Consider the following 27696-nt stretch of genomic DNA (forward strand, 5'->3'; position numbering starts at 1 on the left):
GGTTTGGGACGTCCTCCCGACGTGAAAAGCGCTATATCAAATGCAAAGATTATTATTATTATTATTATCACCCTGATGATGATGATGATGATGATGGACAGTGCAGTTGGCCCTTTAAGACCGTCACTGCTGCTCTCCTCGTCATGGGGGGGGGGGGGGGAGAGACGAGAGTTGGCGCCGAGGTCTCGCGAGATTTGGGGTGTCTTCTCCGCGGCGCCGGGAGCGGGCGCCATCTTGTTTCCCCCTAAAATCCCCCGCCCGCGATCAAAAGGAAGCGGGAGAGGCAGCAGCTGCCGCCGAGAGCGGGGACGGAGAAGGGCCGGGGAGGCTGACAGACGGCGCGGCTGAGCACGACGCCGGTTGACTGACGGGTGAGTGGGTTACGGGGGAGCGCGGGCTGGGCCGGGCCGGGTGGTGTTCGCCCGCCCGCTCGCTCTCTCTCGCGCGCGCTCTGTCTCGGTCTCTCTCTCCCGCGCCATCTTTGCCCCCGCTCTCGCCGCTCCCCTCATTGGTGGACGCGGGCCGGAGGTTTGATTGGTCTGAGGGGAGGGTGGCGGCTTTCCTCGCCATTGGCTCCAGAGCGGCACCGGGACCGGCAGCTCCGCCGCTCTGTGACCGAGGCGGTGGCAAATCCCCTGCATGGGATCGCATCGCCCGGCCTTCCTCTCCCCTTCATCACAAACCGCCGCCATCGCCGCTCTTCCTCTCCCCCCTCTCCCCCCGCGGCTATTGCCGCTACGCGCCGGTCAAACTTGATCGACCGTGATCTGGGCCAATGGCGGCGCTGCCTCGCGCTGATTGACAGTGGATTGGTCCCAATGAGCGCGCTCCGAGAGGGCGAAGGGGGCGGGGCGGGTGCTTCACCAGCAGGTTAGGTTGCCTTTCGGCTTGGCAAGGCGCTCAATGTTGGCCACACAAATCTTTGCGAGGGGGCGAGAGAGGGGGAGGAGGAGAGAGAAGGGGAGGGAGAGAGAGAGAGAGAGAGAGGGGGAGAGAAAAAAGTTTATTTGTGGCGGTTTGTGCAGCGCTTGCTTGTTCAAAGAGGAAATGTATGCATTGAGACAGGAGCCGGAGGCAATCTGCAACGGTCAAGTTAGTCTTTTTAGTGTTTCTCCCCCCTCCCCCCCCCCCCCCCCGGCGCCTTTTACGACTCCTCACATTTCTTTTGCTGCCACAAACCGTGGCTCCGTTGGTTTAATTTGCTGCTGTTTTGTCACTCCCCAGGTCGGCTTTGGGTGCACAAGCCGGGGGTTTGGTCCGCCCTTGTGCCTGGTCACAGCACAAGTATTTATGATTGTAAATATATATATATATATATATACGAAGTGACTGGTAGGATTTTGTGTGTGGGTGTGTGTGTCTTGACACACGCTGAAGTCCATCACCCTAACCAAACCAAACCAAACTGAGAATTCCATGCGTCCCACTTCACCTATACGTGGAAATTTCCGCGTATCGGAAGGGGATGCACACTCGCCCCTTGGAGGGACGGTCCCTTTTGGGTCCCCTAAGGGTATCGCCGGAGAGTGTTGGGTGCATGCTGGCAAGAGTCGATAGTTGGTGACTCCAGAGTGTGCATTGGGGTTACTGCTGGAGTTGAGCAACAACAAAATCAGCATAACTTTGTCATTGAAAGTACACTTTGGCAAGCGTTCTCGCTGCTTGTCCGTTTGGGCTTCAGCTCGCAGGGTCAACAAGCTGAGTTGGGAAGAATCCCTGTCCCCATTAACTGGTCTGCCAAGTCGATGAGCCAGGCTGGCTCCTCTGTCATTAGCAGTGCCCTGGAGTACTGCCGAGCTACCTGGCTCATGAACTGGACTACTAAAACCCCCACTGAGGGTTGCATTGCCAATTCAGCTCCAAGAACATCCTGCTTTCCTTCCCTTCCCCCTCGAGAGCATTGTCGTAAGTTGGTCAATACAGAAAATGTGAGATGTTGATGATAATTGGTCAGAAATGAAAGCTTTATAGGCAAGCATGACAGCCCCAATGTCCACAAATAACAATTAGATAATTGAATTAATTAATCAGTTATTTTGTGTCGCACCTAACTTTTTAAAAAAAAATTGTATGATACATCCTTCTGATGTGTACGGCGCTATATAAATGCAATTTGTTGTTGTTGCTTGATCGCATTTAAATATAATTGGAAGTGTACGGTGAATCGTCATTGATTGTTTTGTAAGAAGAGGGCCATGACCATGAGGTGAATCCCAAATTATCTGATAGTTTTTGACCAAGACAATGAAAGAAACAACCTCCTTATATCCAATAGTGCCACCAGATCTTCAGCGTCCACCTAAAAGGAGCGATGATCCAAATTTTGCATTAATGGTTGCTGCAAGCACAGATAGACTTTGAGATATTGTACTGTACTGGGTGGACAGCAAGTTGTATGTTATATTTTCTTAAAACTTGAGATGGTCCTAGATCCTTCTGTCTTTAAGCTCAGTGCATAACAGTATTTGTAAGCACTCCGGGATGCTACCCTGCATGAAGGGCGCTATATAAATTCTGTTGTTGTTTTGGCTGTTCAGCCTATTCTTTCTCCCATACCACACCTGTGTCAGCCTGGCTCAGTGGTAGCATCTCACCTTTGAGTCAGAAGATTATGATTGCAAGCCCCATATTTGAATTCACGCAGTCTAGGCTGATGTTTGAATTCACACTGTCTAGGCTGATATTTCAATGCAATACTGGGGGTGAATTGTATTAGTGGAGGTACTGTCCTGCAAGTGAGAGGTTAAACTGACGTCTCGTCAGGTGAACGTTAAAGGTTCCATGGCATTAGTCAGAAAGAGAAAGGAGTTTTCCCTCCAGTCCCGGCCAACAATCCCCCAAATGAAATTGGTAATTTATTTCATGGCTGTTTGTGGGTTATTGCACAAGAATACAAAATACAGTTACTTCAGTAAATCCTGTAAGGAACTTTGATACATCCTTCTGACACGAAAGGTACTATGTTAAATGCAAGTATTATTATTTTACCTACCCAGCGCCAGTATCTTTCACATTGGGAGCATATTGGGGGTGGATGGTGGAGGAGAGTTGGAGGGAGGCAGTATGGAGTTCCAGAGAACTGGTTGAGATGGTTTATAGCTCAGTGGATTGGGCAGGTGATGTGAAACAAGCCAGTATTTGCTGAGTGGAGAGCGCAATGACAGGTGGCGTGAGACTGTGAAGGCATTTGAAAGTGAGGGCAAGCATCTTGAATTTGATGGGGTTGGGGCACTGGTCCTTCAGAAAATGGTCTGTGGAGCCTGGTGCTGGAGAAGATGCAAAGAGAGTTCTGTGTGGTGTGCAGCTTGTGTAGGGAGGAGCTGGTGATCAGAGTGTTGGAATAATTGAGCCTGGACATGATGAAGGTGTGAAGTCTCTGCCCATCCCAGAAGGAAAGTTAGCTCAGAGAGCTACTGGCAGAGACTGGTAATGTTGTGGAGGTGAGGAAAGAGCAAGTGAGAGCTTGGAAGACAGGAATGACCGTTGGGGACCCAGGGCACAGAGCATCTGAGCAGGTGGTGGAGAACAGAAACCTACACTTATCACTGGCCTCCAGTATGATCCTAAAGTAGAAAACTGATTTGGCTGAAGCAAAAATCGTAGACTTTGATGTGGTATGCTGCTGTGCATGACAAGTATACAAATTGTGCAGAAGAAAGTAGGGTTGAGGTGGGCAGAGAGCAAGGAGTACAGAGGACTTGAGGATAGTTGGAGGGGGGGGGGGAGATTTTTTTCCCCAAGGGCAGAATGGAAGGAGAATAGTAAATAGAAAAAATGGAAGGAGATGGTTTGGCAAAGATGGAGAGGCCTTGGGTAATGAGCAGGTCAAGGGGTGAAGGTGTGGGTGAGGCAATTGCTATTTGAAGGAGGAGTGGAGGCAGAAAAGGTAGCAGAAATAGGGCAGGCATGACATGAAGGTTGAATAGGAGGCAGGAAGTAATGTGCCAGAAGGTTTGGGGAGGAGTACGGTAGACAAAATGATTTTGAGGGAGCGATTAGTAGAGGGACAGTAGAAGTTAAAATTGAGGTGCTTAAAGGAGACGAAAGAGCCAGAGGAATAAGGAGAGAGACTATTCTAATTATCTTAATCCTTGCATTTGGTGTAACTCCTTTCACTTCGAGAGGATATCTCAAAGCAAACTAATTTGAGATCTGAATATGCCACAGCCATGCCACTTAGTGCAGGAATAATAATAGCAATCCTTGCATTTGTTAATAGCGCTTTTCACATATAGTGAATATGCTGGAAAGTATAGAATGGTATGGCAGCTTCGATGAGAGATGATGGTAATGCTGAGATGAGGTGGAGAATGCCGATGTTTTTGTCCAGGATGACTGACGCGCACCCTTATCTGCGTGGTCCTTCAGGACAGTGAACAAGCAAAAATTAGTGTCTACCACAACTCCCAAGTACCGATGAGTATCAACAATTAGGACTGTTGTATATTCCAATCAATATGTTTGATGTCTACTCTTGTGCCATGCAGAACCATGATTCCTCAGGCAAGAACCAAGAACGGATTATCAATAGAGTAAAACTAACCTGTCTTGCAACAGTCTAAACCCAGCTCACATTCACTGTTAGTGTGGGTGAACAATCCAATGATTGGTGAATTCTGCTTCATAATGAAAGAAAGAGTTGACATCGAATAATCAAAAAGTGACATTGCTATTTACTTAATGCTTGGCTGTCATTTTCTGATATTTCCTGCTTAAAAACCCAGAAGGTTTGACCATTTCTATATTACTGACATTAGTTTCCAACCTGGCTCAATTTGGTAGTACTCTGGTTGTGATGACAAATAAAATTTAACACAGAAAAGTTTGTTGCACATTTTGGGAGGAAAAATAAGAAGAGAAACTACATACGTACTAGTAATTAAAAAAATGTAGTGAAATTGTGCCTTTCAATCGGGAACATTTATCGAAGTGCTTCACAGGATTTTTACTGAAAAGTCTAATGACTTTATTTTGTAGACAAAATGAAGTGAATGACCAAAGAACAATACTTCCAACAATGTAGTTCACCCCCAGCAGTGGAATGAAGTGTCAGTCACGACTATAATAATAATAATCCTTGCATTTGATATAGCGCATTTCACGTCGGGAGGACGTCCCAAAGCGCTTCACAGAACACACTGTAAAGTGAATTGACTGTATATTTGTGGGTGAACGCGGCAGCCAATTGCGCACAGCAATGTCCCACAAACAGTCGTAGATTGAAAATGACCAATTTATTATTGTTTTGTTTTGGAGGGATTATTAACTTCAAAGTGAGATTCCCACAATATCGGTAAATGTACTTAACATGTATGTTTACGTGTATATTTACTTAAACATCTACTTAACAAACACCCCAGTATTTCAGTGCAAAACTTGGCAGCCTTCTCTTAATTTTTCTTTTGCAAGACCCGCCCTCCCCGGCTCTCCATCCAAAACATGGCTGGATGCTACCCATTGCCAGTGACGTGTCCTGTTGGAGCTGCTGGTTATTGACTGGGCTTGGTTTCTTCTGCTGACCTGTAGTGGCTATTCTGATTGGTCAAGTCCACCACGAATGACAGCTCCCCTTATTATCAGTGGGATTGATTGCTGGTGTTTCCATGGTGCTGAAATCTGGTGTTTTCACCTGTGTTGCACACCATTTTAGCAGATAAGCAGTAACCAAGGAAGTTCAAAAAACACTCGCAACACGCTGCTTTTCATCTTACCATTTTACCAACAAATGCAAAAAAAAAGTTAAAGTATACATGCATAAGCTGTGCAAATATGAGTACAAATAAATTTCGGCTAGCCTGGTTAATGTGTGTGGGGGGAGTGGGGTGCGAGAGCTGGTTTGGTGAGCCGGAATTTCCGGTTAAGTGCAATTACTACCGATAATGCAAAAATGCATATGCAATGCTGAAAAATACCACTGTTGCATTTATTGGCATTTTCTGTCACTTACGTACATGTTTGCCTCTGTAAACCACAAAGTAGTCACTCACCCACACAGGCACACAATGCCAGAAAAGGGCAGTGGGGCAGGAAGCTGTTGGGATCATGTGGGCTGCTCCTCATGGCATTGGCATATGCTAACACAGTTGAGGTGGCGCGAGTCCTTGTGGGCCTGGGAAAAGCCTGGGTTTCAGGCCCAGTCCGGCTAGGTTTGAATTCTGAATACCTGAAGTCTGGTAACTTAGGGGGTTCTGTATTGAGATCACATGCCCTACAGTAGTGTCTATTACTCATTTTTATAAAGTTTACTAATCAATTATGCAATTTTGTCACAGCTGGATTCCCACTTAGCTAACGTATTCAACAACCCTGGCTTCAGGTATTATGTTCAGTTTTGGTCACCCTGCTTTAGGAAGGATGTCAGAGAAGGTGTAAAGGAGATTAACTAGGATGATACTAGATATGAGTGGTTGACCTGTGAGCAGATTTAAGGAATTAGGCTTACTTTCATTTCAACACAGAAGGTTGAGGGGAAACCTTTAACATTCTAAGGGGTTTTATATCAGTGCTGGCCAAACTACAGCCTGCAGGCCGGTTACGGTTAATAATAATTATTATTCTTGCTTTTGATATAGCGCTTTTCACGTCTTCTAGATGTCTATATAGGTTCTGTGAAGAAGTCTCCCCCTCCCCTGAACATTCACACAAGTCTAGGCAAGTCCATAACTGTAGTTTCCAGGTTTACTTGATTGAAATAATTCTTGATTTGTGGCATAAATCAAGAAATATCCAATCAAGAAAATGAATGTTTGTTGGCCTACTAAAAAATATTGGCAATCACTGGAGTAGATAGTGAGAAATTATTTCTACTGGTTGGTGAGTCAGTGACGAGAGTGCAACAATTTAAGATAATTGGTATGAGAGTAAAGGGGGAAAACTAGGAATACTTTTTTAAATTCCAATGTAGAATGTCCTTCTGGATATGGTGGTGGAGGCAGGATCCATATCAGCTTTTAAAAGGGAACTAGATAGATACATAATGATGAATAATCTGCAGGGTATGAAGAAAAGGCGGATGAATGGGACTGAATGGATTGATCTTTCACAGAGCCAGCAAAGTGACTGAATGGCTTTCTTGTGTTGTAAATTTCTCTGGTTCTGAGGTTTTAGATTCAAGCCCTGTGGATCTTATTGCTGACAACAGTTTCAGGAGTGAGACCACCACATTGTCAAAAGTGCCATCCTTCAGATGAGATGTTAAACTGAGGTCCCATCTGTCTGGTCATTGAAAATACCTGTAGTTTCTTCCCAGTGTCCTAACAAACCATCCTCCAAATGTAATGGTCTTCATGGCAGTTCGTGGGCAGTTCTGCTGAGTTTGTCTACAGATACCGTAATTCAACGTAATGGCAATTCAGGTGAAATTAAAGTGGAGGCGTGGGTGGGGGGGGAGTGCGTTAAAGATATTGGGGTCAAGGGGGTGGGGTGGGGGGTGAAGAGATTGAAAGAGGGAGTGGGGTGGGGGGGGGGGGGGAGAGGAGGCGGTGGGGTCTCATTAGTCAGCGTGTCCAGGTGTCCGGGCAATGTTGAGTGTGAGCCGGTTGGGGGGGGGTGCGCCGGGGAAAGTTTGAGGAGTCTCCGCATCGCCCTCTCCCCCCCCCCAGAGCCAGACAAAGCAAGGTTACGCGGTGGGGTCATTGGCAATGCCTTAAGCCCACAAAGGCTACAGTGCCGTGGGTCCGCTCTGTTAGTTGCTGATTTGTTTTGGGGGGGAGTGGGGGGGGGGGGGGGGGGAGGACTCCCCCTCCTGATTAAAAAAAAATGTTTATTGGACATTTTGTCGGCCGCCCCCCCGCCGCCGCCCCCCCGCCGCCGCCCGGGCCCGTCACTCGCTGCCTCTGACCCCGGGGCTGCGCGACACCCTAACCTGCGGCCGGAAGTGCCGCGCGGTGTGCGCCTGACGGACGTGGCGGCCGCTCCAATCGGAGCGCTCGGCGTGACCCGGCCGGCCAATGGGAGGCAGGGGAAAAGGGGGGGGGGGGCGGGTGCTGGAGGGCGGCTGTCAGGTTAGGTTGAGCTGTCAGTGAGGGCGGGTGTGGGGGGGGGGGGGGAAGCCGCAGGTTTGTTGTAGAGAGTTTATCAGTGAGACAGGGGTCAAGTGAAAGACAAAGAAAAATGGCGATTGCATTCATTTACTGGCTTCAGAGCTGCGCGGTTTGCAGTGGGCGACGTGCCCTCTTTGTATTGCATTGGAGGCTTCTTTGGTATAATGTGCGTTCGAGGCTGTTTTAGTTGCTGCCCCCCCTTCCCCCCCCCCCCCCACCCACTTTCCTGGAGCCGAGGATTGCCTTCATTTCTCTCCCCGTCACCCCCACTCCGCTCCTCCTCTCCCCCCACCCCCTCTCCATTTACCAGACAGACAGACAGACAGACAGAAGAAGGTGGGGGTGGGGGGGACATAATGTGGGGCCGATTATTGGGGTAAGTTTAGGGTTTTTTTTGTTGTTGGTGGTGGTGGTGTTGATTAAAACGAGGTGCCGATCGCACACACTGGGCAAGAAGTAAAATCGACAGCAGTTGATGTGGGAGGGGGTGGTGGGGGGAGCTCCTGCTCGCGTGGTGCCCTGTTCAGATGTTTCTGCAGTGTCCTTCAGCGATTTTTTTGCAAAGAAATGCAACAAATCGAGTGCATAAGGAGCCCAAATAATCTTTAAGATAAGCGGCTACTTTACTGATCGCGATCGAAGGGAACCGCAGTTTGTCCATTCTGACACCGAGAAACATCTCAACTCCGATCCCGTCTTATTTGGGTTTTGAAACGCAACTTTTTAAAATAAAAAATTCTAATTATTTGGTGGGGAAAATGCACTTTCAATTCTCTTCCCTCTCCCCTGTATCCCCACCTCTTCTAAAAATGATCTTAATGTCTGTAAAAAGGAGTTCACTAGTTTTGAAAGAACTGTTCTTTGCATTGGCTTAGATAATGATGGCAGAATATATTCGAGACTGAAGTGGCTGTCTTGACAGAGTTACCTTTTGCTTCGTCCAAGATCAGATGGTAAATGTTTTTATCCTTTAAAATTGGTCAATTTTCATTTTTTTTTAAAAAACAAGAATTTATAATGTTTACAAATTCTGGCTGCTACAGTGCCCAGTAATGTCAATGTCCTTGTATGTTTGCTATTCCACCTGGTTTCAGAATAAGTTGGCTCTTTTTTATTGAAAAAGTGACTTTTTGATTTTTAGACCTGCAACCTCACCTTATTTGTTGCATTACAACTGTTAGAACCGGTAGGAAACCTGGATGCTTGAAATGTTGGCAGCGCTTCCACTTTGTTACTTGAGCAATGTGTACGAAAATGACAAATATAGTGTTGTTGTTTTCTTTGAGAGCAGTGAGTGAAGGTCACTACAATGTGAGCTGGTACAGTTCAACTCAGCAGTCGTTGCCTTTTAGAAGAACACAAAAGCTATGTAGAAATGGAATGAACAGCCAACAGTAAATGTTTTTCGATCTGTCAAAAGTCCATTAGAATGTTTGAGTCCATGTCATTGCAGTGACAGTCTTCATGTTTCTAAGGTTTGACTAAGTTGTGGTGAAAGTTGACATAGCTGGGCCTCAAACTGGAAGAAAGTGACCTTGAGATATGATTGCCTCCAGTTAGTTTTGTGAAGGGTGTGATTAACTGGGGGGGGGGGAGAGAGGCACGATATTACAGCATTTTGCTACACTTATAAGGATTTCATGACATTCTAATGCATATATTTTCTGTGACTTGTGCATCTTCAAGATTTCTTTTTTGAACTTCGATTGAAAGAATAAAAATTGTGGAAAAATCATGGGATTAATAATTCCTTGTAAAATTGAAAGTATTTTGAGACAAGTTGATAATCTGCTGAGAAATGGAGGATCATACCGCGCTTGTTCTTGGCACAGTGTGATGCCATCTGCCACATATGCACATCTAAGTAGAGGATAGTTAAGACAAAACGGCTCATCCTGTGACAGTTTTGGTGTAAAATGTCTGATTACAACACAGAATTTCCTATATTTGGATTTAATGCTTCAAAATGTATTTTAAAAAGTACCTATAAACTGATGACATTCCAAAAATGGCAAATTACCATGCTGGATGTACTGGTTGAAAGAAATGAACTTGCATTTTTATAGCTCTATATTAAAATCTCAAAGCTCTCATGGTAATATTACAAGTGTAGTGGCTGTTTCGTGGGCAAAGGAGGCAGCAATTTTGTGAGCAGCAATTCCCCAAATGGCCTAGAGATGAAATCACCAATTTATCTGGAGGATTGTTGGCCTGGATATTGGGAGAAACTCCTTTCTCTTTCTAATAGTAATATGGCATATTTAGTATCCACCTAAAAACAGGTAAACTGGACCTCCGTTTAACATCTCATCTGAAGGATGGCACCTCCAAAAATGCTGCATTCTCCCAGCAGTACAGTGGAACCTAGACCATGTGAACTAAGTCCTTACCTAGAAAGGAATCTGCCAAATCATAATTTTCATGGGATATGGTGACAACTGATGAGTAGCTCTTCAGATTTTTCAGCCAACATTCCATCTCTGCAAAGCAAGTTATTTGAGCAGTGCCTTCCTTGAATTTCCAGATATCCAAGTGACAAACAGTTGGTTACCTGTGATGTTTTTATTTGCCTAAGAGAGCACTGGTTGTTTCCTAATGTCAGCGGGGATTGCTGAACAGTTTTATTTTGGTTATTGATTTGGTTAGCAGAAAATTGCATTAGTTGTGACGTCCAAGACAAGATTCTGATCAGTTGGTTGGGACAATATCCTTATATGGAGTGAAGTATGGTGAAGGTTCTTTGTAAGTTTTTTTCAGTATAGCAATAATCGTCATTGGTAGTAATTCCTAAATGATATGCTGGGGACTTTCGAAGTTGCTCATTTCACTCTCAGACCTCAGAGGTTGCTCCTTCATTGGGATTTGAATTCTGAAATTTCATCTCAGAAAGAATATTTTTCATTCCCTCTTTCCAATGAGTAATATTTTCCTGCTCAAATTAAGTGTTTAAAAGTGGCAGCTTCACCATATCTTCATTTTATCTGTATTCTCATGTTCATGCTTGTGTTATACAGTCATGTGTGCACTTTGGAACTGTAAAGTTAAAAGAGAATATACAACCTGTGGTTAGTGGGGTTGGTCTAAGTGTTGCCCACTGCCTATCCCCAGGAAGAGACTGAAATTAAGATAATAATAAATGAGTCACTCAATCTACGACTGTTTGTGGGACACTGCCATGCACAATTGGCTGCTGAGTTTTGCCCACAAAATATAGTTAGTTCACTTTACAGTATATTCTTTGAAGCGCTTTGAGACGTCCCGAAGACGTGATAAGGCGCTATATTAAATTTAAGAATTATTTATTGTAGAATAAGTGGATTACATTTTTCTCAAACTCCAACCGTGTAGCCTGGTAGTAACCGAACCTCTCTTGTGATCCCAATAAAACAATGCAATGCATTTATTATAATAATTGTATGTAAGTAACATTTCAACAACAACTTACATTTATAATGGTATCCTTCATGTGGGATAACATTTTGCAGGTCTTCACAAAGATACAGATGTGGAGCAAGGGAATAGGGGAAAGTAGAGGAAAGTGTTTAGGTGTGAGTTAAAGACTAATGGAGAGGGAGGGGGGTGAGGTGGAGGAAGTTTTGAAGGAAAGGGACATAGTTATTGAAAGCTCGGTGATGGCTCAGAGCGGGTGAGGTACTGGGCAGCAAATCTGATGTAAGCTGAGTTCAGGGATGGGAGAAGAATGTGGAACGAGAATGGTCTCAGAGATGGAGAGATTCTAGGATAAGTCAGTCTCTTGGAAGATGGGAAGACAATGGAGCATGGAGAGGACTGGGATGATGAATGTGCAGAATTTGGGGCTAACAAGGATGACGGTTGAACTTTGGAGCCTGCAAGGAATGCATTTCAAAAATCAAGTAGGGAGGTAAGAAAGATGAGATGCGGCTGGAGATAGGCATTATGGAGAAAGTCTTTGTCAGAACTGAATGTGTGAAGTAAGGAGAGCTGAGGATTGAACCAAATGCCAACGTTATACAGTGATTTTGTGAGTTTGAGAGAGAGGTCAGGGAGGTTGAAGAAATTAGAGCCTGAGGTGAGGAGAAGCTGGCAGGAGCCGAGGAGGGTGGATTTCATCTTGTCCACATTCAGCTGCAAGAAATATAAGATCATCCAGGGCTTGATTTCTGATAGGAAAGTGTGCAGAATTGACCTGGAATTGAGAGTAGAGGTTGAGATGTAGTTTTGGATGTCATCCGCATATGTGTGGAAGTTAACTTGTGCTGCATGTGATGGCATTTACAAACTATTGAAACTTATTTCTATTCCCTTGCCGATGGGGCTTATGAACTAATCTGCTCTGTAATCTTAGACTGGTTTCCATAGAGAATCGTATGAGAATCGATTGAAGTGACTTGCCCTTCGTTGGTTATGCACTTTTGGCACATCCTCCTCTATCAGTTGTTCGTAACTTTTCAAGAAGGATGGAGCACCAGAATTTGTGTTGCATCTTTTCTAAACCATCTGTATAGACTGTATGCCTTTTTAACATTGTGTTTTGCCATGCAAGTTTACACTCTAATTAATGTGTAGAGTAAGATTTACAGCAGTATTCAAGATTTTGTAACTATAAAATGGTGGTACTTGCTGAATGGATTGTATGCAAAAACAGTGTTTGGAAGTCTTGTCAGATATGTAAATACACTCCTTCCTCTTTCGTTCTTCAGTTACAACCCTATAGTTCGAGTGTAAGTTGGGTGGATGGGAAGAAAATGTGAATCCTTTCCAGTGAATGTTTAGTTAACTGCTTATCAAGAGCGGTGATTGGGTTTCTGTATCCCAAGTGTGATAATTATTTTCAATATCAAACCACACATTTCTTACCATACCAGTCCATATTGTATGCTGTGATCTGATTGCTACATGATGCTATTGAAATCAGTATTTGAATACTAGAAGTTAACAGTTATAATTAATGGAGACAAGGTATACTTCAAAGTTAGACTCTTGCTGTAGGATAGGACCTTCACAACACTACCCATGATAACTTCATTTAGAGTGTAAATTGCTGTTTTTAGTTGATTTTTACTAAATGTGATTCAGATCCACATCTGGAGCTTACTGGGAAATATTTAATTCTGTCCACGAAACCCAAGTGAAATTTATTAAAGTGCTCAAATTGTTGTCTGATATTTGATGAGAATATCTTGAAGACTTCCTGTTGGGTGTAGAGGTCTATACACCATCTCAGTCCAGCTTCCAATGGGAGTAAACCCATAAAACAAAGCTGTTCCAAATTGCACCAAATAGGTGGACTTGGGACCACAGGATGGCTGGTATGGGAAATGGCAATATCATACTGCAGTAGAAAGTGCACTTCTAAGATTTAGGTTCTACACATTATTTCGAGCAGAGCAATTTGCCTGTCAGCACTTGACACTGATAAGGACACAAAAAAATACAATCGTCCCAGCACAGAGGCTCTATTATGGTCCTATTTATGGAGTTACTGTATATAATGCCAAACAAAGATACAACTTGTTAAGTTGCTTTTTACTTTTAAGTTGCTTTTAGCTCTAACACTGAAAAGTAACTTATCAGCCTGCAGGTAGGATCAGTGTGTTTATTCCTCAGTTTCCAAACCTTCATTGTTTGTTTTTCAGCTGTCTTGCTTCATCTGATCTATTGTGGCTTATTGCAACTCTTGCCTGCCCTCTGACGAGCTCTTCATCTACAACAAGGTACGTAATATTCCGTATTACTGAAGGATTATTGTTTCTTTGTAACCTCAAATTAAATGATATTGATCAAACAGCATGTCACAAACAGCAATGATATAAATAACAAATTTTGTTTATGGAAAATAATAATAAAAATCCTTGCATTTGATTTAGCGCTTTTCATGTCTTCTAGACGTCACAAAGCACTACACAGAATATACTGTAAAGTGAATTGACTATTTGTGGATGAAACGCAGCAGCCAATTGTGCACAGCAGTGTCCCACAAACAGTCATGGATTGAAGTGCCCAGTTTTATTATTATTTTTTTTCTTGAGGAATTAATATCCGGCCTGTGGAGTAAGGAAACTTGCCCAAGGTTTTGCACTACCGACAATTAAACCCAGGTCTCTCCCTTGCGAGGTGAGTGCTCTAACCACTGAGGTTAGCTGTGATCTAACCACTGAGCCAAATATGGGTAATGGTGGATTATTGGGTAGGACACTGAAATCTATTTACTCTTCTCAACTAGTGTAAGATTTTAATGCCAATCAGAACAAGTAGAGAGGACCTTAATATTGTATTTGATTAGTGATGCTCCATATATGTATGGGTATACTTGGGCCTGCTGACATAGGAAATTACTCCTGGGTTATGAGCTCAGATTCTGTTATAGGTTTTGAACCTAAATTTCTGATGAAGGTGACAAATTTATGTTTATATAGCACTGGAAAGGACATGGGCTAAAGAGTTCTGGATAGTCTACAGCTCGTGAAAGGAAGAGTTGGGTAGTCTGGTAAGCAAAGAGTTGGCATAGTCAAGCCTGGATGTGATGAATGTGTGGATTACAGGGTCATTGATCTGAAGATAAAGTTAGTGATGGAGGTGAACAGTGTTGAGGAGGTGAGGGAAAGTGAGCAAGTCAGCACAGATGTGAAGGTTAAAGAACAAAACATCAAGGCTCAACATTGGCTCCAGGACGTGTAGTGTGCATTTCAAGACTCAAGTGATGAGGGTGCTTTCAACTGAGCAAAGCTGAAATCCAAATGCTTCTCTCACCTGTGTGTTTTTCCAGCTCTGGAAGGGCACTCTCTGGTTCAAATATGATTTTGTAGTGATGGTATCTTCTGATTTAAGGTTATAGTACAGGCTGACTCTACAATAGTGTTGGGAAAGTGCTGCATTGTTGGAGGTACTATCCTTCAGATGAGACATTTTAACCTTGCTCCCGTACGTCTAGTCAGGTGTAAGTTAATGATCCCATGGCACTATTCAAAAAGAAAATGGAATTTCTCTTTGTGTCCTGGCTAACAATCTTCCAGATTAAAAATTGGTTACTTCATAGCTGTTTGTGGGACATTGCTGTGTACAAATTAGCTGTTGTGCTTGTGTACAAATACAATCTCTACAGTATAAAGTAAGATCCCGTGGAGTGCTTTGAGATGTCTCAATGACATGATCGGGTGTTATATCAAATGCATAGTTTTATTATTAATTATTGTAAAGTGCTTTGAGATGGTTCAACATGAGCGTATTTAAACCACTTATTATAGCGATAGCTAAGCTATGGTCAGGCTTTTTTCCCAACATCTGATCTGGTTCATCCTCTCAATTGCAGTACTGTGAGTGCAAGGGAGCCACACGACTTGCCTCTGTGTATTCAAATACTGTACTGACGTATGATTGCATATTCAATCAGACTGTTCACCTCCTTCTAACCTTCAGAAAACAATGACCTAAATAACAGTGTTTGCATCTGCTCTTTTCAGTATGCCTGGGCAATAACATTCTCCTATTTATTTCAGTGGGCAATTTTGTTTAAAATAACTCATGGCATATAAGGTTCAAATCTTGTTTCAACATCAATATAATTTGAATACCAATTTGGTCCAGTAGTTCAATCTCACTTAACAGTAATGCCTACGAATTGAAGTTGCAATCTTTGATCATAACTGGGTTACTAGAGTTAAAGAGTCGTCCATTGGGATGAAGGTCTTATTAACCCTTCAACCCACTATTTGCCACCTCCCAATAAATAAATGCACATTACAACAGTCCTTTCCCATGGCTTTTAAGTAAAATAAGATTATCCTTGCACTCCCACTTTTGCAAATGATTAAAATCCTGTCTTCTGGTGTCGTGACCATCAATCCCCCAAATAAAATTGGTCGTTCACATCATCGCTGTTCACAGGACGCTACTGTGTACACGTTGCCTGCCTTGATCGCTTTTCAGGATACACTGCAAATGTTTCTGAGTATATTGTGTTCGAGTACGATCATGAATCTGCGCACAGCATTATCCCACAAACAGCCAAGAAGCGAGTGACCAATTTTATTTGAGGATTGTTGGCCAGAACAATGGGAGAAACTATCTTCTCTTTTCAAATAGCAACATGGGATCTTTAACAGATCCTCATCCAACAGATCCTCATGACGGCACCTCAGTCAATGCAGCACACACCCTGCATTGGAGTGTCAGCACTCTGAGTTCCAAGTCCGAATTTGGGGTCTTGAAGTCACAAACCTTTGAATCAGAGATGAGAGTGCTACCAACTGAGCCAGGCTGACACACATATCTGTTATTGTTTATACAAATTGTTTTAATGCCCTGCTTGCTGTCTTGTAGTTTATTAACAATGTTTGGTTTAATATGTGAGTGATTGGAGAGGAACTCGGTTTGATTACTGGGCAGGGCAAAATGTTGGGCAAGTTTCCTTACTCCACACACCTGTTTACCTAGCCTTAAGTAGAAACCTGGTTGTTAATCGATTGGCAGATCGCTTTTCCGGTGGTAATGAATCCTTAAAAAAAATTGATCGCTCAATCCACGATGGATGGTTTGTAGCACATTGCTGTGCGCAGTTGGCTGCCGCGTTTCGCCCACAAAATATACAGTCAATTCACTTTACAGGATATTCTGTGAAGCGCTTTGAGACGTTTTGAAGACGTGATAACGCGCTGTATCAAATGCCAGGATTATTATTATTACCTGCACCTTTGTCATCGGGGGAATGTCTCTTAGAGCATCTTAGGGCATACCGTAAATTCTAATGACTATTTTATAGGTAGGCTGGGCTGAATATTAATAATCCTATTAATTTATTATTATTGAAGATCAGGATTGGTCTATTAACCCAAAGGACTGATTCTTTTTAGGGAATAGAGAGTACAAATGAAGATGGGAAAGTAGGAAAGCTAAAGTATCTTGGGGGAGGCAATGTCCATCCATCAAACAGATGGACGCACACATTATCATCAGAGAAAAACAGGTCAGCGTTTGTTTTGCACCCTGTCTTTGGCCAAAAGGGCTAGGAAATGTATATCAGACCATACTCAGCTGAGTTATGGTGGCTGGTCCAGGAAGACCTAAAGGTAGAGAAATGACAGGCTCAAGAATAACTGGATTCAGCACTACGTACTTGCAGCAGGAACTATATACCTAATATTATCCCCCTATATAGACTAGTGGTAGTTTGTGATATGTTTGTCTCTGATTATTCACATACTCAAAGGTACAGATGGCCTGTGATATGCACAGGATGCATGCTTCCAAAAAAACATTTTTAGAGATATTGTCTTGTGTAAAACCTCTTGCTTCTATTTGTCTGCAGGTCTCAGAATGTCTGCCACTGGAGATGGTTCATTTACTACAACCTCGCAGGGAGGTGGGAGCAGTGAAGCCCAACAACTACTCCAGACTTTCTGGCCACGGACCATGGAAGAAATACGCAACCTGACACCAGTATGTTTTCAGCTTTTGTTGAGTTTACTTACCTGTTGCAATTTCATGAAAGTAACTGATTGTAAAATCAACACTCAGAAGTTCTGCGATGCGGGATATAGCAGGTGGAGTTCCATCCAGACAGTCATCATCTTAAGCTCGTTTCTAAGCAATAGTATTAATTCAGACTTAACCTTCACTTACTGGACTATATTTTGCAAAATGGATATCTATTCTGCATTGGCAGCCGAGTACAAATTTGACAATTCCTTCTGAGTCTTGTGAAAGCACTAATGTTGTGATATTTTGATGTCACCTAATGTACAGAACAAAAGCCAGTGAAATGCACTGAGTGACTGCAATTTTTGGGTTGAAAGGTCTTATTTATGCTTAAGTACAGCACTTAATTGAATCCTACTGATGAATCACTAATAAGATCTGCTAGAGACTAGTGAGAAGCCGTGGGTCTCTGCTGCTTTCTGTGGTGCAGACATTTATCTTGTGTGCACATTGCAGATAATTGGCAATTTTAAGTCTACATGTTAGTGTTGAACATTTTAATACCTGAAATCTCTCATGCTCTTAGATGAATTTTGGAAAATTATTAAACTCTTATTTTGGAAGTGGATTTTGTATTGGTCTTAAGTCTGCAAGACTATGAGAAATGTCAGGCCTGTGATATACATTTTTCCAACTGACATTAATTTTCAGAAAATTGCCTTAAAATTATGCAATGTGACAGCACTGAAACAGGGCAGTCAGCCTATTAAGCTTGTTACAAGAGTTAGCTGGTCTAATCCCGCTCTCTTGCCCTCTCCCTATGACCTCTAATATTTCTCTATTTCAAGCACCTGTCTAGTGCCTTTTAAAGCTAATGGATTTTGATGTATAAAATAACTAGATACAGAATAAATCTCTTTTATTTCAACAATGTGATCAGAACGCAAGAAATGTGGAGGTGGAATAAAGGCCATTTGACCCTCTAAAGATCATTAAGTCTGCGGTCATGACATAAGTATTAGCCCTAGCATCAGAAGAGAATTTCCTGCCAGTACCATTTTCATTTCTATTCCTTCACCAATCTTTGTTCGGGTAGTTCTCATGTGTCTGGTCGTATATCCACAAAGATTGAGACTGTCACAATTCTTCTGAATATGATAAACTTTGCAGAGAGTATCATGCTGTGCTGTTCAAATCCACATCTCTGAGAGTTATAAAGTAATATAATCCTTGCATTTGGTATAGGCCTTATCACATCTTTGATATATCTCAAATGGCTTCACAGAATGTACTGTAAACTGCATTGACTATATTTTGTGGACGAAATGTGGGTTTTGTGGGTTAAGACAATGTTCCAAATAATTGTTCCATTTAGTCACTAATCAGTTCCTCATTTGAAGATGCACACAGTCTTGGTATAATAGTTGCCAGCTTGTTCCTTCTTTAAATCCACATTTTTTTCTCCAATTAAGTTTAAATCACATTACATGCTTTGCTTTTGTCTTTCATTATTGCAATTTAAGGTTTTACATCTTTGACACTGTCTTGATCCAAAATATAGCATTGACTCGATAATCAAGATTCTAATGTAGGAGTGTTGCTTTTATTTGAAGTAATTACTGTTCAGCTTTGTAAGAATTTACTCTTTTGTGTATGGGGGTTTTCCAGCAAACAAATGTAAACATTTTGTGGATTTTAAAACTTTGATCTAACAGAATGACTTCAAGGTCCAGGATCTCCCCTTGGCTCGCATTAAGAAAATTATGAAGCTGGATGAGGATGTAAAGGTAAAGAGATCCTTTTTGTTGGGCTCAATAACTTTTCTCTCTGTGGCATAGCCAAATCTCTTCATTTATGCTGCAGCACATAACACACTCCTGTCCTTTCTTTTATTGCCTGACATTAACCTTAAATTCTTGCTAAGCATGCAGGCCGATCGGTGTCACAAGCAACAACAAAATTACATTTGTATAGTGCCTTTCACGTCGGGAGGACATCCCAAGGCGCTGGACAATCAGTGTTTCGGACCCGAGCTGGTGGTCGGGATCAGGGAGAGTGGGGGGGCAGGGGGGGAAGGAGGGTGACCAAAGGCATGGTCAAAGAGGAGGGTCTTGAGACGGATCTTGAAGGAGGCAAGGGAGGGGCGAGGCGGAGAGACTGCAGATGAAGTTCCAAAGGGTGGGGGCAAAAGAAAAGAACAATCCTTATATTTGATATAGCGCCTTATTACATTGCCGAGATATCTCAAAGGCTTCACAGGATATACTGTAAAGTTGTGTTACTGTATTTAGTGGGTGAACGTGGTAAATTTTCATACAACAAAGTGAGTGAACAATTTTATCTGGGGATTGTTGGCCAGTATACAGGAAGAAACTCCCTTCTCTTTTCAAATAGTCATCAATAGTACCATGGGATCTTTAATATCAATGTGAACAAGCAGACTTGGTTTAAAATTTAATCCAAAGGACAACTCGGACAAAGATTGCACTGGATTGTCAGCCTAGACTATAAGGGTTCCAAGTCCCGATTGAGCCAAGCTGATGCACACACTTCTGAAAAATAGTGCACTTCCGTTCTAAGGCTCTCCCAACAAGATCTTAAACACCTGGAATGTGCATTCCATTGACTGCTTGCATCATACCATGCCTGGAAGTGACTTTGAGATAAACACTCTAGCTTCCACTCTGGATAGCCATTGAGTAGTCATGTTTTGAGTAGAGGTGTGAAGGGCTGATGGGCAGTATTGTACAGTTGAAGCAATAGTGCTATTTAGTTCTGTATCAAGTCCAGTATTTGCATTAGTCGTGTTTGAGAAAGTTTGAAGGTGGTTTCCGAATACTTAAGCAGTATATAGTGACAGAACACCAGTATTAAGTATTCTAAAATTATTGGCACATGAGATTATTTTATGGTGTCCAAATGCAGCAAGAACAAAAAAATAGCATTTGTGTAGCGCTTTTCATGTCGGGAGGATCTCCCAAGGCGCTGGACAATCAGTGTTTCAAACCCAAGCTAGGGTTCGGAATAAATGCAATATTTTCCATTCACTAATCTTCAAAGATGATGAATCCAGAACCCAAATTACTCTGACATTAATATACTGTGAATAAGAACAAAGAGTTGGCTGGACTTCTATTTCACGTCCTTTTATCATCTTTATTGCAGCAGAATGTTTGCATTTGATATGGCGCCGATGATGTTGAAATGTTGCAAAGCAATTCGCTCAATGTGGTACTTTGAAGTGGAATAACCTTTACGTAGACAAAATAATGGCTAATCTGTGGCAAGAATGTCTAATGCACAGCGGAGATGAATGATCAATTTGGGGGATGGAGGAACATTAGTTAGGTTACTGGGAGAGCTCCCTGCTCTTCTCCCAAATATGTCCTTGGGCGCACTGTGAAAATGTTGCTCACTGCAGTTTTGAACAGATGACAGCTAGGTGGCATCTTGTACTTGTTACACTAAAACACCTCTTGGGTATCCTCTATCCAATGTTCCTTTCTTCAGGAATAGCACACAAAATAATTGCAACTCTTGAGATTGCAAATCACTTAAATATATTTTTGTAACAGATTTTCAGATGGGTTACCTACAACCTTGCTTTGCAGGACCTAATAAGAATAATGATAACTTGGTGGCACATGCTTAAATAATTCATGAGGAGTTGAGCATATTTTTTAATGTTGAAAGTTAGTAACTGGTTACATCACCTCATTGATAAATATAAATTGAGTCTGTTTTGAATACATCTTTGACAAGCTTGATTAATTGATTTCAGAATTAAGCAGATTTATGGGCGGAGTGCTAGAGCCCATTATTTCAGAGTTTCTCTGATACATGGGTTAATGCAACTCTTAAGATTTTTGCAGTTTCTCGGAGAAAAATTACTTAAGCAGGTATTTTCTTTTATTGTCCTTATACTCTGGAGACTACCAACATGGGACAGTTGTGCTACATATCAAAACTTAAAATTGGATCTTCGTAACAGCAAAATCAGTCTTTTCAAGAATTCTTTAAGCTATTTCAATTGATGGATCTTTGTAAAGGCAAGTGCAAATCCTATGGAGACAGCATTCGTACAGCACTCTCAGTATAAGTACTTTGATCAACCTTTTTCAGTGAAGCGAAGGTGACACACAAAAGGAATGCAAAGATGTAACCTCACGGTTTTACCTTTTATCTTTGCAGATGATCAGCGCTGAAGCACCAGTGTTGTTTGCAAAAGCAGCTCAGATTTTCATTACAGAGCTGTCTCTGAGGGCGTGGATACATACGGAGGACAATAAACGCAGGACTCTGCAGGTACTACCCAAACTTTGTAGATGCTTCTGTGATTTCACTAAAACGTGAGGGTACATGAAATTCCTTGCACTGGGCTCACCAGTCAGGCAAAACAGCTTAAATTAATCGTGGGTGAGCTTAAAAGCAAGCAAGGAAGAAAGTTGTGGAAATAAATTCTTTTAATATAGAAAGTTAATAGTGGAAAATTGTGCTTTCCAGTACGATCTAAGGCAGCAGGCTAGCTCTTATGTAAATGAAGTTACTGTTGCACAGACTGGGAAACCCATGAACAGGGAATCACAATAGGTCTGGGATCATGAGTAAGGTACTTAACCCTTAATCCATTGTTGTAAACTTCCTTTTGGTTTGCACAAGGTACCCAGTTGTAGCATTAATTTAAATCTATTTGTTTGAACCATTGAGATTAAAAATGCAAATTCTGTTGTGGAACAATGCATCAGTACATAATCCTATCCCCTCTGGGATTTGGGTTTGGATCTAGGCCCAGATTGAAGGAATAAAAGTGTCTGCTGACTGTAAGGGTCCTATGTTAAAATCGGTTTTGGCAATTGCAATCCTGTTCATGATGGGTATGGGCTCCCAACACAAAATGGCCCATAATTTGACAATGAATTGATCATTTCAGTTTCTGGCCACAGGTTAGCTGGTATTGGAAGTGAAAATTACACACTGATGGAGTTGTTTATGTTTAGGGCTGAGGCACATGACCTGAGACGGTATTTAGGGAGCTTTAATCTGTGCCTAACCTGGGAGTGTTGCATGGAACAGTGTAGAGGGAGATGTAGTGCCTCTGTCTCATATAGTATGCTGTGCATGTTCTTAAATTGGAAAGCGTTCAGTGACGTACTGTTTTAATGCCTTACTTTAAACAGGCATTGCACTTTATTTTTGGAAAAGTAACTGATATAAAGCCTAGTTTCAATTTGCTTCAAGACTTAACTATAACTATTGTTTTTATTTTGGCATTGTATTTTTTTTAATGATGGCTAGTGGCAGTAAAAACAATTATGAATTATTTGAAGTCTAAGAGGTGATAGATGGCTGGGGGGAAAGGAAGAACTTGGGAGATACAATATTAAGGGGGAAAGTGTGATTACAGACCATTGTGGAGTAGTTGGGTTGTAGAATGCTCTGCCCATAAGGGTGGTGGGCAGAATGACCTCCTGTGCTGTAGATTTCCATGAATGATTTGGGGTGGAAAAGGTTTCATTGCTGAATGGCCGTCTTCTGTTCCTATGAATGTATGAGGTGGGAGAATATTGCTGTCAGTCATTCTGGGCAGATGGTAACATTACTGGGTTGTGTCAAAGCACATTCTCTCCAGTCCAACCGGGAACCAAAAAGCTTGTTTAAATTCTGAAGATAACAGTCAGCGTAAGTATTGGGAAGTATTGGGAATCCAAAAATGTTGTGTCCCTTTATGCATAAGACTTTTAATTTAGGGGCAAGAATAACTTTTTCTGTATAAAGTAAGGAAAGTTTAGAGGTTTGTCCTCAGAATGGCACACGAATTGTCTGGAGCAGGAGCAGCCTTGGATTGATTTTCGAAGTATTCCAAGATTTTAACTACCATGAAATTTCAACCTCAGTAAACTGTGAATCGATAATTTGACATTTCACAAATGTAACTTTTCAATGTTGCCGGAGTATAACCAGGAGGTCTTAACCCTTCCATAAGTGAATCAGTATCTGCTTATTTGTGTCACGGCCTATATGTTTAGTTTCTTTCTGCTGAAGTGTTCATCTCTGTACTTTGTCTTTCACTCGTGACAGAGGAATGACATCGCTATGGCCATCACCAAGTTCGATCAGTTTGATTTTCTGATTGACATTGTCCCCCGAGATGAGCTCAAGCCTCCAAAACGACAGGTAAGGAACGATCGGGGCTAGTGTGGGGATCAAATGCAGCAAATATCTAGTGCATGGCGCTTCTGGCTTCAAGTCTGGAATTGATGTTTGCACACACACGAGCACCTTAAAGCAATTTCTAAGAACTGTCGGAACTATTTTCTGTTGGTAGAAGGTGTGAGCAAAATGGTTATATTCTCAGATATATGCTCATCCTATTATCTCTTAGAGAAGGTAAAGCAGTAAGTTGGATTTTTAAAAAATATTTCCATATTCCATTTTGAAGGCTGAAACATTATTTTTACAAGATTAAAGTTCCAGTCCACACAGTTTGTTCTTGAACATTATTCTTTTATGGAGTGAGACTATTTCTGGAGTACATTCTAAGATCACTTTGGTTTTAGCAGAAATATAACTCTTGGAATGTTGCCCCATTTTTCTTTTTTAATCCCTTTCGCAACCGGTCGCTGTTTGAAATCCCAAATTATGTTCTTGTCCGGTGTCTGTGTGGACTGTTGAATTTACCTGTTTATCTCCAGATGCTCTGAGAGACCAAAAATGGCTGATTCAGCTTTTTTTTTAAATTGTAAAGGATCCTATTTTCAGTGTATGCCAGAAAACCAGCTTAGAACTCCAGTCTGCAGTGCAGCATGTCAGGGTGGAGAGGCAGGTTATGTGCGTGCATGTGGGGGGTGGTGTGTGGATGGATGTGGGCGGGGGGTATATACTATAGATGGGATCTATGGAGGAATTCACTGTAAGATCAGCACGTACCAGGAGGCTGTTGCTCTCTTAACATCCAAATATTCTGAGAGTGCAGAGGTCATGTAAACATCTTTAACTGAAAGCTTTACCTGACAAATATAACTTTCAGTTAGATGTTTATGTTATCTTGCTACTAAAAGTCAAATTTCCGTTTCGCGAGGAATGGAGAAATCTTGAAGGGTGGCGGGAGGGTCACTGTGACGCCGAACCATTTTCACAACTCCTTGTGTGTGATAACAAAGCATGGATTGGGAATGGTGGTGAGGCTGCCACTTTGAGAATGTATCAGGAACTTCAGCATATCTCAAGAATCACAATCCGAACATACGATTATTTATATACACAAACAATTGAGGTTATTTTTCTCCAGGCATTCAGAAAGCTTTATCTACCATTGAATGGGTTGAGTCAGTTTTTGTGTCATACCTGTCCACGTGTTGCTGATTACTGGCAGGTCGTGCTGCTGTAAACATCCTTGACTGGAAGCTGTGTGGTGACTTGAGGGCTTTCAGTCAGATGTTTGCAGCTGTTGGCTGCCGTTTGCATCAGTGAAACCCATTCTAGGATTCCATGAATCAGCACTAAGCCCAGTGAGTCAGGACAAAATTCTGGTCTGCGCAATGAAAGCTGGAGATGAGAAGGAAAGATACAGGTTCTCCTATTGACGTGCTGCTGTTGTGACAAGAAATCCATGTGTCTACTTTTGAGTGCAATCTTATCTTATTTTTCATTGCTTGGTGAAGCAAAATCGAAAATCTATTTACTGTAACTTTAGCTGCATAATTTAAAGGTCGGTCTCCCCATCTTTAAATTTCAACGAGACTCATTCTTAATCTATGGTCGATTCATCCACCAGGTCGAATTTAAGATTCCTGTCCTCACCTTGCCAGATGGCGCTTTCAATGGCAAGCTATGTGTTTTTAGATGATTAAACTCCAGTAGTACCCCAATGCACTCTCTGGGTTCACCAAGTATTGGCTCTTGCTAACCTGCACTTAATACTCAAATTAGATAAGCAAGATGCATCCCTCCAGGAAGAGAGTGAATTCCATTCCACATGTGGGACTTTCCATGTGTAGGTGAGGTGACATGGCTTGGATACTCTTTGAATATGATGATGGGTTTCCATGTGTATTGGATATCCAGCTGATTTCCCCCCCCCCCCCCCACCAACCCCCACTATTCCCTTTGTATGCCTGTTGAGATGGATGTGAAAATTCAGACTCTCACAGAGAGGGCTGACATGGCACGGTACAATAGTGACAGTATAACTGATGGTGAACAGCTATTCAGTCAGCACTGTTACCAATTTTTATTTTGTTCATTGTCCAATTATCCAACTGTTTGCTTATCCACAACCGGGCTGGTCCCAGTTAGTGCAGATAATCAGTTCTTTCATAATTGTTTAGAACTTTGCTGAAATTTATAATCAATCCGTTATAAAAATTTAAAACTGCCGCAGAAAATCTGCTCATAAACCTGTTGAACCTGCTGTAGTAGACATCGTAAAAAAAAAAAAAAATGTGTTTGCAGGTGCAAATATGGACTAATCTAAGTAAGCTGGTGATATGAAGCAGTTGGTTAATATTGGTACCAGTCATTAACATGGGAACTACTCGGGCTAATACGTGGTAATTTATCTAAATTGATGATAGTGTCTTGGTAATATCATGCTGATCTGCTGGAATTATGTTCCAGTGTGCCTGGAAGTAGATCAAGGAATGCTGGTGAGATGCATTACTGTCAAAGTTTACTACTAAAGACTCCCAAGGGCTCGCCATGTGTTAGACCAAGTTGCCTTAACTGCAATAGAATACCATTCATCAGCGTGTCTGTTTTACCTGCCTGGGCCTCTGAAGCAAAAATTTGGATGTGGAGCCTGTGAGATATTGACGAAAGTACTGTGGTACATGTAAACAGGGTGTTTCAGGATACATGAGCACAACTTTGCACAGTTTTATTGCTGGTAGCAAAGGTTAGTCTACATATATTTATACTCCGCAGTTTAGGGTTAGAAATAGAGAAAGAGCAAGTTAGTGACTTCCCGGAGCAAGAAAACGCCAAAGAGAAATAACTTAAGAGATTTTTAAAACAAGACAGAAAGAAGGAGGGAGGGTTGTTTAGCGGTCCCAACTTCCAATGTATTTGAAGGAAAACAAAGTGCGTAGAAATTTTTTTATTAGGAACAAACCAACAAAGATGAGTGAGAGACCTGACGAGAACAAACCCACAGGGATTAGAGAGGGCACAGAGACGGGAAATGAGCCTGAGAAAGTCAGAAAAAGATTCAAATTCTCATTAACAAAGTGCATTCACTGCCAACAGCTTGCTGCTGCAAATGTTTGTTCTCAGGTAAGCTCTCTATTGCGCTTACTGGAATGGGCCATTTCACTAGTTACAAAGAAAAAGTGGAGATTTCCTCCCAGGTATCTTAGTTTATACTTCAAGATCCTCACTCTCGTGTTCAAATCCATTCACTTCCTGGCACCTCCCTACGTCTCCGACCTCCTCATTCCCCAATCCACCACCAGGCACCTCCGCTCAACTTGCACCGGCCTCCTGCTCATCCCTCGCACCCTCCGCTCCACCGTTGGAGGTCGCGCTTTCAGCCACCGCACGCTGAAACTCAGGAACACGCTCCCTCAATCCCTCCACCTTGCCCCCTCGATCCCCTTTTTCAAGTCCCGCCTGAAAATAACCTTTTCTACCGTGACTCTCGGTCACCACCAAATTCTTCATTATTGGCTACTCACCTTATAGAGTTTGTTGCTGGTGCAAGCCACCTACCACATTTGCCTCCATCAGAACATTCACTTCATCTCTAATTATTTCTTCCAGTAAAGTGTTTTGAGATGTTTCTTTTATGTGAAAGGCACTAGATCTAAATTGTTTTTGCTGTAATTTTACTATCTTGTGGGGTGGGGGGGTTCTCTCCCTGTGCTTTGTGGACAGTAGAAATTGCATTGATATGTACACCCATAGGCCTTTCTCGCAGATCTTGGCATTGGTATTTACAGCTGGTCAGAAGGAGCAGCGGGACGGGACGAGCTGACAATGCAGTGCTGTGCACTAGTGTGTGTAAACATCCTACACTCTCAGCTGTGGTGTAGCTGAGCTGGGAGGAGGATGCTTACTCATTCTGGCACAGATGGAGCAGCAGCCACGTGGCAAGGTGCTCGAGTAGATCTTAACGGAGTCTCGGGAACTGGTTTAAATCTGGTGTACAGTAAGAATTATTTGGGTTTAAGAGAGGCAGTGGAGTGAATCGGTGGAAAATTCACTTGTACAATTGCAGTAACTGCCTACAAATATCCAATATATAAAGCTTTGTGTCCATTTT

General features: G+C 42.3%; 1 protein-coding gene across 3 annotated transcripts in view; it reads left to right on the forward strand.

Annotated features, from left to right (window-relative positions):
- The first annotated feature begins 211 nt into the window (after positions 1 to 211).
- nfyc (nuclear transcription factor Y, gamma) overlaps positions 212 to 27696 on the forward strand; it is a 42462-nt gene continuing 14977 nt past the window's right edge. Inside the window, exons 1-6 of one of the 3 annotated variants that reach the window (XM_007894973.2) lie at positions 212 to 371; positions 13661 to 13738; positions 17329 to 17459; positions 19154 to 19225; positions 21630 to 21743; positions 23517 to 23612. In XM_007894973.2, the coding sequence (XP_007893164.1) occupies positions 17337 to 17459; positions 19154 to 19225; positions 21630 to 21743; positions 23517 to 23612 (405 nt within the window). In that variant the 5' untranslated portion in view covers positions 212 to 371; positions 13661 to 13738; positions 17329 to 17336. Of the gene's footprint in view, positions 372 to 965; positions 1093 to 8377; positions 8419 to 13660; positions 13739 to 17328; positions 17460 to 19153; positions 19226 to 21629; positions 21744 to 23516; positions 23613 to 27696 lie in introns of those variants that run through there. The other 2 variants (XM_042338808.1, XM_007894974.2) reach the window with 2 other exon arrangements.

Source organism: Callorhinchus milii, unplaced genomic scaffold (assembly GCF_018977255.1).
Source record: "Callorhinchus milii isolate IMCB2004 unplaced genomic scaffold, IMCB_Cmil_1.0 Scaffold10, whole genome shotgun sequence".
NCBI lineage: Eukaryota > Metazoa > Chordata > Chondrichthyes > Chimaeriformes > Callorhinchidae > Callorhinchus > Callorhinchus milii.